The sequence below is a fragment of the Carassius gibelio genome, chromosome A12 (genome assembly GCF_023724105.1).
Source record: "Carassius gibelio isolate Cgi1373 ecotype wild population from Czech Republic chromosome A12, carGib1.2-hapl.c, whole genome shotgun sequence".
In the NCBI taxonomy this organism is placed as follows: domain Eukaryota; kingdom Metazoa; phylum Chordata; class Actinopteri; order Cypriniformes; family Cyprinidae; genus Carassius; species Carassius gibelio.
Window position 1 is genome coordinate 14694050 of NC_068382.1, and position 15826 is coordinate 14709875.

Genomic DNA, 15826 nt, shown 5'->3' on the forward strand with positions numbered 1-15826 from the left:
ACTTTACATCTGATGTCATCCGTGTCAAGCAGGTTGATGAGAACCTCCAGCCCCCCCACGTCTCTGATAGCTAGCTGACACGTCTCCTGCACCAGGTTAAAGTCTCTCAAAGCGCACAACACAATCACTGTGGCCGTCTGATTAGCCCCCTGTTCACACACACAAACACACGTGCAGCAGTTGCATTAGCAGCTCTATCACAACCCACAGAACGATGAACAAAAACAGCTGTTGCTTTATACACTACATTCACCTAAAGCATTTGAAATGACACACTGGCATTACAAAATGCCCTTGTTATTTTATACAGTGTGAAGACATGGGTGTGAAGGCTGATGTACGCAGCCACATTTGCTTCATAAAATTCTTAATTTCTCCATGAACCCCTTTTTTCCGACCCATTTGACCCACACCCCAAAATCATCTTTACTTCAAGTCTTATTTTGTTGTCCACATTAAGTGTTTGGAATTGTGACTATAAACAGGGGTGGGGAGAGATCCTTTGATACAGACTACTGCTGTGCAGCGGCCTGAAACCATAGACAATGACCTAAGTTAGCAATTAAAAGAAAACAAGCTCTGAAATGTTGGAGATGATAATGGATTGGCCTTGGGAAAAGCTCTGTTTTGACAGTTGCTATATACACACTGTTTTAGGCTGGTCGTTCCTCAGAAGTTGCCTAAACCGTGATTACAACAAACCAAACATGTGGCATTCGTTGGGCCAAGCTCCTAAACAGATATGTATCACAGACAACTGCGGTTTTGATATCATTCACAGCATGTCCTTTATAGCTGGAATGAAATAACAGAAGGGCGAACAGATAAATAAGCAGAGGATCCAGCAAAAATACTACACTATTAATCATCTTTAATGAAGAAATTATGGCTTCTTTAGTGATTGCTGTTTGTTTAGGTCAAAACCACAGATCTAAGATCAGCTTTCCCCAGAGAAAACAGAAGAAACTCAACTTCCACTTGTGTTTTTAATGTGATGCCTTGTTTTTCTCCTTTTTTTTAAATGGAGCAGCTCTGATGAATGTGAACAAAGACAGGCTCTTTTCTCCAAGGCTGGCATTGTGCTCAATGCATTAGGTCCCAAAGAAGCATGTAAGCTGCTGTAATGCTGCTCGTGCTGCAGACCTTTGAAATTTGACACTAAAGTGCAAAATTGAATAAACACTCTTTTTTGTTTTTCATAAAAGGAGCTACAGATAGGATCCAGTGATAAGGCCAGTCCACACGCTTGCTTATTAGACACTTGGTACGTTCCAGTTTGCACCCATTTTATTATTATTATTTTTATTTTTTTTTATAAGTATAAGCAGAGCGAGTGGTCCCTTAAAAAGTAGTATACTTTGAAAGAACATAATTAAGTGGGAACTAAATGTAAAGATTTCGGGCAGAAAAATTGCAAGTTATTTGCAATTAAAGAATGACGCAAAACAGAATGGAAGAATTAAAGAATGGCTAAGAGGACAGAAAAAAAAGGACAAGCAATTGTTTTCATAATTATGGCCAATAAGTAATAAACAGCGAATATTAAAATATATACAATTTTATCTAAATAAATGTAAATAAATAAATTAAACACATAAATATATCATCTTAAATGCTATATGAATGCTAAGTGAATTTAGGCATCAAAACAACAATTTGAGACTTGTTAAAGGTTACACTGATCATTGTTATTGATTTATTAGTGTTTTTTTTTATAATTTTAAGTTTTAGATGATAGCAAAGGTAATCTAAATTATTTATATTATTAATTGATAACAGATCTGGTGAATATGTATTGCACATCTCCAAAATAAACAGTAGCACTTGGTTGAACCTGTTCTTAAAGAAGACAAAACAAGGAATGTGGATGTGAGAAGAGGAGAACTTCAGATCAAAGAGAGGAAGCACATGATAGGAATAGAAGAATGAAGGGAAGAGCTGAAAGAAAGGGGTGGGGAAATATGAAGAGACTAATAAAAGCGATGAAGGAGACAAAGTGATAAGAAGTGAGAAAAATAGTAATTGAGGCAGAGACCGAAAGACACAGAAGAAGCGAAAGTGGGAGAAAAAGGCACATGTGTTGTCCAGACTAGCAGTGAATCCACTGCACTCTTTGTCTAGCCATTCTCTCAGTCTCCAAAGCATCTGATGGGTTAGCACTGAACCTTGTAAAAACATGAAACTATATTTAGTATAGATAACAGGGAAAAAGAGATCCAACATTCATATGCTTTCATTTTCTAGCAGCTTTGGTCTCAATGGGCTGTAGACATTCTTTACGAATCAGAAAACATCTGAAGGTCTTTTATATTGTCTCTGTCTCGAATCTAACAGGCCCTGACTCCCTGACTCTCAGACATGTTCAGGACAGATGCACATACAGATAAAAGCTGTGAACATGGATGACTGACAGGTTTATCATTTGATATCACTATACACCTTTAATCACATTAATGTTAGTGTATGTGCCATCTCACCTCTCACAAGTGACTGAAGGCGTTTGCAAACTTACTTCGAGATTAGTGTTGTGCCATATGGTAATTTTTCTAATTGTCATATCGTCAGCCCGTGAGATGGACAATACACGATATTATCATGCATGGGTGGAGCAAGAGAATCTTTGTTCTTGTCATAGCATAACTATTTGGTGTTTTAAACAGCACAGGTGTATGATAGAGAGCCTATGGAATCACCAATAATCTAAAAAAATATGCTTTATAACATAAACTAACTATAAATATAAACATACTGCATTTAAAACTGCTAGTTCATATATGGTCGCACGCACCTTGACGTGCGTCCTGTGACAAATTTGCTGCATCTGCACATGGAAGTTATCAGTATAAATGTTCTGCAAGATTAGCCAATGATGAATATCGATAGAAGATTTTAACACTAATATTGGACATAAATGAACACATTAAATATAAAGTATTCAAAAAAGGTAAGTTCAAAAATTTGCCAAAGTTCAGAAATCTTTTGAAGATATTGCTGAACATTTAACCATTGCAAAAATACATTTCTGCCTGAACTAAATGTCATCCAGTTTTTTTTTTTTTTAAATGAGACATCTGTTTATTATAATTTTTTACCTATTTCACAATTATTTTATTCTCCAAAACTGTTTTAGATAGCTCTGCTTTGCTTCTTATACTTTTCTAAAAAAAAAAAAAAAGTGTTGGATTGTGCTCCATTCAATCTGACACACACAGAAGGATCATGAATGCATTTCCTGCAACAAAACACAACAGCACAGATTAGAGTTCACTGGAGTGAGCCTGTTTCACGTTTTTATGGACACTACATATGTTAATGTCAGTAAACAAAAATAAAACTAAAAAATATTAGTAGTGAAATTTTTCAGTTGTACTCTAAAATAAAATTGTTATTTTTCCTAAATACTTAATTTCTGTCATTAAACTTTTAAGTAAGATTAGGCTTAAAGTAATGTCAACCGTTATTTTTTTCTCAAATATTTTGGTGGGTCGTGAAATAGATTACACTTGCCTAGGTGGGTCGTGGAATGTGCTGGAAACATTCCTCAGAGATTTTGGTCCATATTGACATGATAGCATTACACAGTTGCTGCAGATTTGTCGGCTGCACATCCATGATGTGAATCTCCCATTCCAACACATCCCAAAGCTGCTCTATTGGATTGAGATATGGTGACTAGGGCTGGGCGATATATCTAACGATATGATCATGCGCATCTAATCAGTAAAGCTGATTCCATGATTATCGCTTAATCACCATCACCTGCTTTTAAATGGAGCAGCATTTAATAGACAGAGCCGTAGATCGCTGACAAGCTATGCAATATCACATTCATTATCCCAGATGAATCGCCTTCGATAATGAATGCTATATTGTGTAGCTTGTCAGCGATCTACGACTCTGTCTATTAAATGCTGCTCCATTTAAAAGCAGGTGATGGCGATTTAGCGGTAATCATGGAACCAGATTTACTGACTACATGTGCATGATCATATCGTTAATTATATCGCCCAGCCCTACTGGTGACTGTGGAGGCCATTTGAGTGTGGAGGCCAAGTGAACTCATTATGTTCAAGAAACCAGTCTGAGATGATCTAAGCTTTGTGACATGGTGCTTTATCCTGCTGGAAGTAGCTATAAGGAGATGGATACACTGTAGTCATAACGGCAGCAACGGTGACTACAGAGAGGCATTTGTGGTTAAATATCACAAATATCAGGAGGAAGGAGTAAGCCTTTCTTATTGATGCTCCACTGTCGCTGCCTGGGCTTTTCGGCACCTCTTCTAAGGTGATGGTCGAGAAGTTCAGGGTGACGAAGGTGCAGACCACTGTTTTCAGGAAGCTCATTCCCCTGCCGTCCCAAGTCTTCCTCTAAAAGCTCTGAGGATGCTGGTCCATCTCAATATTTGGATCATAGATTGGCAGGATCAGAAGACTAATGTGCAATCGTCCCCCTCCTCCCTCTAGGAATTGGGCGCAGATGTGAGCGTTGGGAGGAAGAGAGCAGATCTCAGGAAGATGTTGGATGAGAAGCGTTCCAGTTCTAAACCACGCTCTGATTCTTACACTTCTTGAGTCTTCCCCCCTAAGTTTGTGATGTGTTGGGCAGACGCCCTCTTATAGGTCTTACTGGGCCAATAGGATTGGAGTTGTTTCACACGTGCTTCAGATACTGGTCCTGTTGGCAGCCGTGTAGAGACGTTCTGTTTGAGAGCAAAGAAGCAGGTCCCAGTGACTGTGTCACCATAAAAAAATCTATCCTGAGGAAAGAATACTTGAAATATTTAGCAAAAAAAAAATTGCATTCATAAATCCTGTCCATTGCAGGCAGAGCTTACAAAATGAACAAATTCTCCTGAAGAAAAAAAGGGGGATGGGGGAGCAAAAAGGAAAAAGGAGGAAAAGACAAACAGAAAGAATGGATATATAAATAAAACTTAAGAAGAAGAAAAGGCTGATGCTGATGCTCTGGAGAAAACTCAGATGACCGAAAGAAAAAAAAAATGGCAAAAGTGATCAGGAGAACAAGGAGGTATTAGGAAAAGAAAATGTGAATGTTCATTCTGGCACGAGTGTTGTGCTTGATACACACATTAGAGTTAATTTATAGAGAAGCTGACTGAGGTCTGGTCATTATCATTTATCCTCAATTAAGCAGCAAGCTCTCTAGAGCAAGATAAAGACTGCTGTATAAATGATTTACACAGAGAGGAGAAATAGAGCCACAGAGCAGAGCCGTCTCCTCTAGATTTAAAAGCAAAGAGGTATCAGATTTAATGGACAGTATTAACGTGATGCAAAACAGAAAATCCACAGTGCATTTACGAGCACCTTCACTTGCACATGTACACACACACACACACGCGCGCGCACACTCAAAACTTTTGTGTGAAAAAGGATAGAATGGGTGTACTGCTGTAGATAATACAGTAAGATTGCAACCTTTTAAATCTTTAAAAAAAATAAAAATATTCATTTATATAGAGTTAAAGCCTTTTAAAATGAAGAAAAGCAATATGTTTGACTCCACAGCATCACACAGGACTGAGCGGCTTGATCTGACAAGTTTATTCTATTACTCACTTTGTCCATTAGAGGGAGCAAGACCTCATAACAGCCATGTGAGATGGCAAGATGTGGACATTACTCTGGTTACAAATAACAACTTTCTGTTCTGACAGGAATGTCAACCTCTGCCACTACGCGGATGGAAAAGTGTAGCTGTTTTAAATCACCTAAAGTTTTTTATTTGTGCACATTATTTTTGTTTTGTTTTGTAGTCTGCGAGAAACAGTGAACACTATGTAAGTGAGGCATGAGCTCCTGCAGTGAGAGAGATCCAGATTTAGACATTTCCTGAGCAGACAGAGACACTCTGCAACCTTTCAGTCAAATTGAGTCAGTAATAAAAAATATAGCTAATCACATTGGTGAAAATTGCAAACACTTTTTCAGCATATAAGAGCATTAAGGCACTAGCAATTCACATACATACCTGTAAAAGCGCTTAACGAGAAGCAAAACGGGGTAATTGGGAGTGTATGAGAGAATGTTTCTATGTAACTTTATTTGGCTGCCATGTTTCTCTAATTCAAGCTAATGAGGCAGTTGTGTTGAATCTGTTGAGACAAACAGCCCGCGGCCACCTCCTCTCCACACGGACGCAGTTACAAAGTGCGTCTGTGAATGTGTGAACGTGCAATTATACTCAAAGCTTGTTCTCTGACACATCCAGGCAACGACTGAATGGATTTGGTGTGTGTAATATGTTTTGCGGTCTGAAGACATGCCCGATTTCTTAATATAACACTAATACGGCCGTGAACATCATGAAAGGATATAGTCACTAGCACAAACTGCAATCCATACATATGTACAGAAAAGCAAACATTAAGACATGTAAATGTAAAGTTCAGGTAATGTACACTGCAAAAATATCCCTAGATAAACAGCCATTAAAGCACAAGTCCGATCATTCATGCATCACCTTATAGAAACGTAATCTCCCAGAAATACAAACGCATGTCTATACCCTGGAAAAGAGCAGAAGAAAAGACAGAGGGGAGGAGAAAAACTGAACCTTCGCTCCAAAAATAAAACAGATATTTAGTTTGGCACAGACTGTGGTTCAGCTTCTGATGGTAATGACATTATAAGAGCGCTACTGGACAAACCCTCATAAATAAAAACTGTGGTTTCCAGACAGATAGAATGCTGGGAAGGGCACGTTACAAACACATCCTGTCTAGAGTTGAACACAGCACTGTAACAAACGCATCCCCAAACACCTCACACAAATCACAAAAAAATACAAACTTTTCAAATCCGCTTACCAAATGATCTGGCGTTCGGTGGAGGATGATCACCTCACATTCGTTATCTTGTGTTTTAATAGGCTAAAAATATCTACCTGTGGCTGAACTTTGCTTGGATGTTTTTCTTTACATGATTTATTGCTCACTAATCTAAAGAAGATGCTTTTTGTGTATGCGCCGTGTTTAATATCAGCACCCTTTTTATCTAGAGTAAGGCCTATGCCTTTCTTTGATGCTATTTACTATATTATAAGGAGGTGATATGCCTTTCATTCACCTTATTTTATTCTCACATTATAATGTGAGGGACCAGTTTTGCAAATTTAGTTCTTTGTAAAAACCTTTTTAATGTGTTGACTAGGGATAGTTGCAAAATACCAGTATTGATGATAACCATGACATATAAAAAATGAAATACTGATATCATGTTAATATTACACATGATAATCCAGTGCCTGGCAGTACCGCATCTTAATGCTAGTTGCTAACAATCATTAAGGAAAAAAAACAAAAAAAAACAAAGCTGTATCTAGTACTTCTGCACAAAATCATGTAAGAGAAGATAAAGGATGAAAGTGAGACACTGTGCCTGCACTCAACGAAAGAAAAAAGTTAGCTTGCCAAAGTGGACGTGTTTTGGGAAAAAGACTGGATTATTAGACACCCCAGTCTGGCCATTTCCCAGAAAAATTTTCAGCCAAAAGTCTAGTCATAACCCACCTGAACAGACTAAAACTGGCTAGTTTCCCCACCATCCAATCACAGTTGACAGGTGCAGGATTTCCAAACATTCCAAATATTTTCTTCAGTTGCTATTTCAGTTGCTATTAATTTTAACCGACAGCATAATTTTTTTAAAGGATGTTGAGGTAATTTACTATATATTTTTATATATATTGTGATAATATCATTATAGTAAATTCTTTTGGCCACAATAATTGTGTACTGAAAACCTGGTATTATGACAGCTCCAGTATTGGCGCTGGTTGGTGTGTGCGTATAAAAGCCAATGTGTTTTTTACCTTTAAATATTTGACTAGTTTTTGGATCTGCCAGTATTCAGAGGGCAGGTCGGTGGGGATCTCGGCACGTCTTTCAGGCTGTTCCTCATTTTCATCATCCTCTGATGAACTCTCGCTGAAGTCGTCAGCTCCTCCTGGACTTTTACTGCACATACACACACACACATATATGCACCTATCAGACATATTAATATTCAAGCTGGCCCACAATTTTAGGTCTCTCAGACACACACTGCGAGAAGTACTCTCCCACAGAATTTTCTCAGGGTAGAAATGAGAACTATCCATACATAACAGGACATTATAGAAAAAACCTTTTCTACAATAAACAGAGCTTAATACATCGAATTGGAGGAGATTTGGAGCAGGTGCAAGCCAAACCACACGGCACATTCTCTAAAAGCTCTGTTAAAATCTCTCTGAAACCAATGTGGAATGAATTATTGCTCTCTGAAAGGCCTTCATGCTCAAACCCTTGGACACAACGGCCATCAAACTCAGGGGTGTATTTGAAGCGTCATCTTAAACCATGGCATCAAATTAAACTGCAGGGGATGGAGAGAACAGAGACAGAGCAACAGAGAGAGAGAGAGGGGAAGGCTGGAGTGGTCATCAGTGCGCTTCTGAACGCTTTCATCGCAAGCTTAAACATGCACGCACAAATGCAGATGGCTGCTAAAGCAGATCAGGCTACTAAAATGAATGTATCGTCAAACGAGTCATGAAACCCGGTACACACGGAGAAGAGGCCAGTGGGACTCGGATATGTTTTCCAGGGGAAAATTCACGCTATGGTAAACAGCGAAATCAGTGCTAGTCACTTACTGCTGCAATGCGAACGACTGTAAGTGTGCTGGCTTATGAATTATCCATTACATTACTGATGTTGTTGTGTACAAGCTACATTGGTTTTCGTGGGCATCACTGATTTGAAAAGCTTAGCAGTAGGACTTGGGCTACACCCGGAGCTCCTTACAGGCAGGACTGTGTACTCTGGCAGTCAATGTTATGGGGACAGCTAGAGTTTTCACTCGCCATGGCCAAACAGACAGAGAGGAGTCAGGAGATGGAACAGAGCTATCAGAAGCGAAGGCACAGGCCAGTTATTACAGACCACTACTACTAGCACCAGAGGACTGTTCCATGAGCAGACCAACCTGAACGGCTGAGTCATACGTGTCTTATTAAAGGCTATAAAATGAATACTTATCCACAGCTGAAATAATTTGCCCTGAAAGTGAATCATTATTTCCAATTCAGTGATTGTTTTTTTTTTTATGTTTGGCCGGGAGAATAAAGGGTTATTCAATTATGCGTGATCGTGGGAGAGGGTTTTTCAGATCCCGTTTCAATTGTTTGGTTTTTACCTCAGAGAAAATACCATATGCACAATGAAAAAGCCATTTCTGGATTAAGATTATGGTGGCATACGTTTTTCGAAAGGAATGGCAGCCTGGTAGAGACGATTCAGAAAAGGTAGCTTTTTTTTGGTTCTCGGCTGTGGGTGACTTCTTACTTTCTCTGCTCCTCCTGGTCTTCTCCTCTACCTCACTGGAAAAAAAAAATAACAATCAGACATTTAACACATTTACACATTTTAAAAAGTCACCAACAATTAACTTGTTTTGATGGAATACTGCCTAGTGTTAATTAGGGTGACCATACCGTACATGTCCTTTTTCCCGGACACGTCCGGTCCAGGATTTCTGTATTGCCTGAAAGAGTTTTGGCTTTGTTTGCCCTGCGCAGAATGATCAATGTACGCTTTTGCTTCACTCTCACAGTACTTTGATGTCATATAATGATTGGTCTGGAAGTCAAACACACCGATTATGTACCCGTATCGCTTTATTCTTTGTAGATCCCACCTTCTCACATGCCACGACTAGCTAATTCTGTACAATGCCAGCATGATATTCGTCAAACTAATTTTTGATCACTACATTCAGCAAGTATCAAAAAGCCAAAACCTGGATATTTTAGGCAATACAGAAATTATGGCCAATAAGTGCCCAGGAAAAATAGCACGTATGGTCAACTTAAGTATTATTACAGATTTATCGGTGCACATCTTTAATTTTTTTTTACAAAACAACAACAACAACAAAAAAACATTGTCATAATTGTTGAACTTGTCATTCACATAAAATGATTGCAGCAATTAGCAAATAAAAACAAAGCAATCAATTACAAAACAATATAGCCTACTTTTTTTTTTCTTGTTCGAGAAGTTATTTCACTTGTATATGAAAAAAAGACAAATCTCAATTTCAAGTCGACTTTAGTTTCAGAGCTCATTCCCCCCCCCTTTAATGACTTTTTGTTGTTTGCAATTGTTTTTGGTAATTTTTTCAATTTTAAACTCACCAGTTATGATATTACATAATGTCTTGTATGCTTTGTGTGTCTAGTCTGATATTTTATTTTTACCACATAAGGATCACCTCTGACTTCTATATGTGGATGTTCCATATACAATGTTTTAAAAAGCCACTTCAATTTTCAGTTTAACTGGTGCCTTTGTTGCATTTCCCTGAATTTCCCTTTAATTTTTTTTGTTCAATTGCTGTTTTTTTCTCCCTCCCATCAGGTTATATGTTAGTTTCAGTCTTCTGTAGCTCTCTAGAATGTGTCTAGTTCTGTGACACCTTACAAAGAACGCTTACATCATTTGAATGCAAGTTTGTTTCTGGCACAACAGTGTACATTTTCACATCTGGTAAATTCTTATTTCTCCAAAACAAAGGATTCTTGTTTTGGAAATCCTAGATGACTGGTCAGAGAAGGTTTACAGTACCAGTAACGTGTGTTGAAATGGCCAAAGGGCTGATTTGTCTGCTAGACCAATCCAATGAGGAGAACACATGTCTGAGTGTTCAACTCTGCCTTTATCAGCTGACCAACACTATGGATAGCTATGCCATGACTTTAGCAACTGACACTCACAAGAGAACAGCCACTGCTATATAGGCCATATAACCAAGTGTGGCTGTCTATTGAACTGTGTATCTATACAGTATGTAGAAAAACAGTATGTGCATGCGGCATTCCCGCAAAAATCAGTGTCAGTGGCCTCTGATGTTCATTCTGTGATGCTTTTTTGAGAGTCCACTGGGATTTGGAATTATCACTCACTTATAAGACGATGTGAGGCCAAGTTTAGTCCATTTCAAAGATGGTTCTAATGTCTTATCCCTACTGCCCGGCTTGTTCCGCGCAAGCTTTTCAGGCACATTCTTTTCCTCATGGTCGTAAGACTTCAGGGTTTGGCCTGTTTCCTCCACATCAACCGTTTCCACATGTAAGATCTTTTTAGCCGATGGCACATCTTGAATGGCAAAGTCCTGTCGAATGAAAGTGAATAAAAAAAGAAACAAGCTAGTCAGGAAAAGGACATGTCTAATTTCGTACCAAAAACAAAGACTTGGGTAGTTAAGAGTTCTTCCGTTAAAGCATTTTTCATTTAACAATGTTTTACACGAATGCACTCATAGCAACATATTTTTCATTTTGCATCTGACATATTGTCTCTTTACTGGGGAGGCACATCACACACTCATATTCGAGCAAGCTCAGACTTTTCATTCTAAGAAAGAGACGTATAAAAATGAAATCCCAGCCTTTCTCCACAGTCCACTGCCAGAAAAACAATCCTGTCTTTGAGCTATTAGAATAAATTAGAAAAAAAAAATATATATACATATTTTCAAAATTTCTTCTGTTAATTGCTTATACAATATGAGAGGTTTAATGTTTCTGTGCATTCTTGAACTGCAAGCTGGCAGTTTGGCACACAGTCAGTGGAGTTTTGGGGGCAAAGTAACGCAACAATGATTTAAAATAATTAATTCTGTGAGACGCTCAACAGGAGACATATGAATGGTTAAGAGGCAGGAAAGATTTTAGTCACAGGCACCTGCTATGCCCTGCCATCAGTTCTTCATTGGTTCCATCTTTTTAGAGAGAGAGAGAGTGTGTAAAAGAAAGTGCAAGAAAAAAGGGAAAAAGCTTTTAATATGGCACAAGGAACCATGTGTGGATCCAACTGAGCTAAGCAAACATAGTGCCTTCATTGAGCATTTCTGGCCTAAAGAAGGCTAAAGTTAAGAACCGCCAAAATTATATCCATTTCCACTCCACCCACCTTCAGTATTATAATTGAAGTAATAAACCTGAAAAACCTTGTCCAAGAACAATTAGGGAGAATGAACTCTCCAGTAAAGCATCCCAAACAGAAGCCTGAATATAAAGAAAAAGAAAACCTCAAAAAGGTACTCAGTACTTAGTACAGTACTCAGTATAGTAAACATCCAACTACTGCAACATCCAACTATGAAGAAAGAAGACAAAAGAATGTTCCAAAACCTACTTTTATTATTTTATTATGCACTTTAATTTTTAAAATGATTAAATTATACTGTTTTTCTTTATGTGTTTGTGTCTAAAATGTAAGGTGTAATGAAAGATTATAAAACGTAAGGGGTCTTTAAGAATGTAAATGTTTTTGAAAGAAGTCTTTTATTCTTATTTAATACAAATGTAAAATGTTTAAAATGTAATTTATTCCAGTGATGTAAAGTTTATTAATTTTTTTAACAGCCATTAATCCAGTCAGCCGTGTCACATGCTTCTTCAGAAATCTATCTAACATGCTGATTTAGTGCTCACGAAATTCTTATGATGAATGTTGAAAACAGTTGACAACATTTTTTCAGGACTCTTTGAGAAAAAAAAAAAGTGTATTTGATTATTTAATTTATTTGACATTATAAATGTCTTTACTGTCACTTCATCAGTGTAAATCCATTAAAGTATTATTATTATTTTTATTACTTAGCCCAAACTTTTGAACGAAAGTTAATCATATCAACGTTCTTCACTATCTAATGATTTAAAGGTATTCCTAGATATTTTTCTCACTGAATTTGTTATATCAGATTTTTCTCATTGCAGTGCATTCTGTTATTGCTTTTCAAATGATACAAAGAATTCTGCACGAAAATGAGCAAAAACTAGGTTTCTTTAGGCAGCATTGATAAGTTACCCTTTGAATCAGCTTTCACCTTCTGAGCGCATCTATGAAGCACTGAAATGTCTTCGGAGGAAGCTTACAGGGTTTTGAAATAGAGTGACAGTCTTTCTGTCCCAGTCTGACAAAGCATTAGAGTATGATATTTTTTCCCTGATGAACGCCACCTTTTGCTCAGTCCTGGCTTGTGCATGTTAGATTAAAAGTGTCTGATCTGATAAAAGTTCAAAAAAAGCATCGGTTCCTCACACAGCTGATATTTCAGAAGATATAGCCTGTTGTCTTTGGCTGAGAGCTGGTCGGCTCTGAGCGTGTCTGGGCTCAGCAATCACGGTCCGGTGCTTGACTGATGGCTGAAGGACCAGAGCATGTCTGAGACTTATTACAACAAACTCAGGCTGCAATCCAGAGCCTATTCTCTGAGTCCCACAGTGCACCTAAAAGCATTATCTGCACTCATATCAACATGCACCCTAACGTAACGGGTTCATTTCAGGTGGATAAACCTGTATTTGTAACAGGTGATGAAAGCCTTTAGCAAAAAGGAGAACTACGCAGAAATATGTTTGGAAGACCTTATAAAGACATGTAAAGAAAGACATAGAAAAGCAAACTTATGACATTTAGAAAACAAGGAACCAATGCAAAATATGGAGAACAAAGAGAGGTTTGATTTGTGTCTTAGCACACTACTTTTATGGCTCTCTCTTTACAGCCTCTTGTCCATCACCCGTCATGGCTGAGCTCCCGCCCGCTGGCATAATAAAACATGAAAGTCTGGTGGGCATTTTTACATACACAAATGCTCGCACGCTGAACCGCCTGGCTGGCATCATTGTTTCAAAGAATAATAAAGTCTTTCTCCTCACCGCCACCAATAATCAGACTCAACCTGCTAGCACATATTCAGCCTCGTTCAAGAACCAAACACTGTAACCGCACAGAAAATATGCACCTCGTTCTTTTTTTCCCCTCGCAATACATATTGTCTCAAAGCAGCTTTGCAGAAAATTGTGCCTTATAACCACAGTGAGCAAGCCAAAGGTAACATGGCAAGGAAAAAATGATTCCAGAAAATCACACCAGTAGTGCAATATCTGTTCAGTAGGTTAACCGTGGGCACTTTGAATCAGGTCTTAAATTTGAAGTGGCATTTCCTGTCTAATATCAAAAAGAATGTTGGCAACAATATTCAGACACCTTTCAGCAATAGCAAGTACGGTTGTGACTGTTATGTACCAAATAAACAGCCTGATGTGATTTACACGAGTAGGAAATATTCCTGTATCAACATCCTTTGCTGCTCCTGAAACAACATTCCGATTATTCAATCATTGCCATATGATTTTAAAGTGTTAGGGCCTTGATTGGTTGCTGAGGATGTTGTTCTAGGACCTATAAAGTATGTTGATCCAGAGACATGTGCAAATTACATTATATCAAATAAACAAGTAAAGCATATAGCTCTGTTTCAGCTTCTCAAGTATTTTCCTCACAGATTTTTAGAATGATAGCACACTTAGACCGAACATTCATCAGAGGCAAGAGTTGTGGAAGGTGAGCAGAGCTACTGAGCACAGACTCATGGGAACTGTTCCTCAACTGAGGAAGATGAAGCCTGCCCTGGACCTGACAGAGTTTCACTTGGACATCTCTGCTGAGAGTAAAGGTAAAATTCTGCAGCAGGCTTAGTTTGTGTCTGAAAACTGGCTCTGAATGCAGAATTAATAGATGAAAAGAACATTTGATATTTTTTGTCCTCAAGGGAATTGACGGGAGCACCAGACAAAAGTTTTTACACCGGCAGAGCAGTGCTAGACAATAACCATTACTATACGGTACAGCAGTAATCTTTCTGTCTGCCTTCACTTTCCATCTGCAAACTATATTGGCGAGAGATAACATCACGATCATTAAACAACGAGCCTAAAGAGAAATCCGTCTCGATGATGGAGTTTCCGTTTATATTGCTCAAGGACAGAATTATGTTGGTTATAAAACTGCCAATGGTCGGCATAAAACATTAGTGTGGATCTAAGGACTTTGCTTTAAGAAAAGAAATGCACAAGTTAAGAGGAAATCTTTTGTCTGCATCAACAAAAAGGCATTTACTGAGCTCTGCTACTGATGAAGCTGAAGACAGATCTGGACAACACCGAGTCAGTCAAAAGAAAACACACATGCGCGCACACACACACACTCACATACATAAAGGGAAAAGAAAAAGGTAATTTCTTAAAGATGTTATATCTAAAAAGCAATAAAACTAAGTTTTGTTTTTAAAATCTCGCGTAGAAAGGACTAAATATTTGCTACTGTAAAACCCAACCCCCCCCCCCCCCCCCCCAACAAATACACTGTGTCAGTGTTGAAAAACAGGATATTCATTTCTCAAACAATAAACACCCTTTTCACCACATCTTGAGGCCATTATCAGAGACCCAATTTGTTAATTTATTTTTTACTCAATTCAGAAGGGTCTGACTAACTGCCCTGCTCTCACATTCTTTCACACTATAGTGATGTGAAAATAGCACAGTGACAGGGAAGAGAACTCCCACTCTCTCTCGCTCAGTCTTTCTCCTGGTTATAGTGACAAGCAGATGTACAGAGAGAAGTGCAGACATTAGGTTGTCCCATCTTTCCCTTTGCACTCTTCTCCTCAGCTGTGATTAATCGTCGGCTGCATAGCTCACACCACAGGCTGAGGGGCGAGCAGGAGCACACTGCTGCCAGTTGAAGCACAGCTCTGCTGTTTGTGTGTCTATGTTTGAAGTCTTGGCCTCTTTCCTTGAGTCTGTTTGCAAATATTTGGAATTCAGAATGAATAACTGAATCAGTAGTCTACGGGTTTAATATGTTTTCCTTTTTTCAATTATTATTATTTAGCATTTTGCCTTTATTAGACAAATTAGTACAAATGTAGGAAAGACAGGATAGATGAGATCAGGCTCAGACTTG

The 15826-nt window shown here is 38.3% G+C and overlaps 1 protein-coding gene across 1 annotated transcript in view; it reads right to left on the bottom strand.

Moving 5' to 3' along the window:
* The window catches only part of LOC128025769 (outer dynein arm-docking complex subunit 2-like), a 48970-nt gene that overhangs the window by 25224 nt on the left and 7920 nt on the right, over positions 1–15826 (bottom strand). The window contains exons 8-11 of the mRNA XM_052612297.1: positions 10972–11180; positions 9268–9387; positions 7837–7981; positions 3–149 (exon numbers count right to left, since the gene is read on the bottom strand). Coding sequence (XP_052468257.1) covers positions 3–149; positions 7837–7981; positions 9268–9387; positions 10972–11180 — 621 coding nt within the window. The remainder of the gene's footprint in view (positions 1–2; positions 150–7836; positions 7982–9267; positions 9388–10971; positions 11181–15826) is intronic.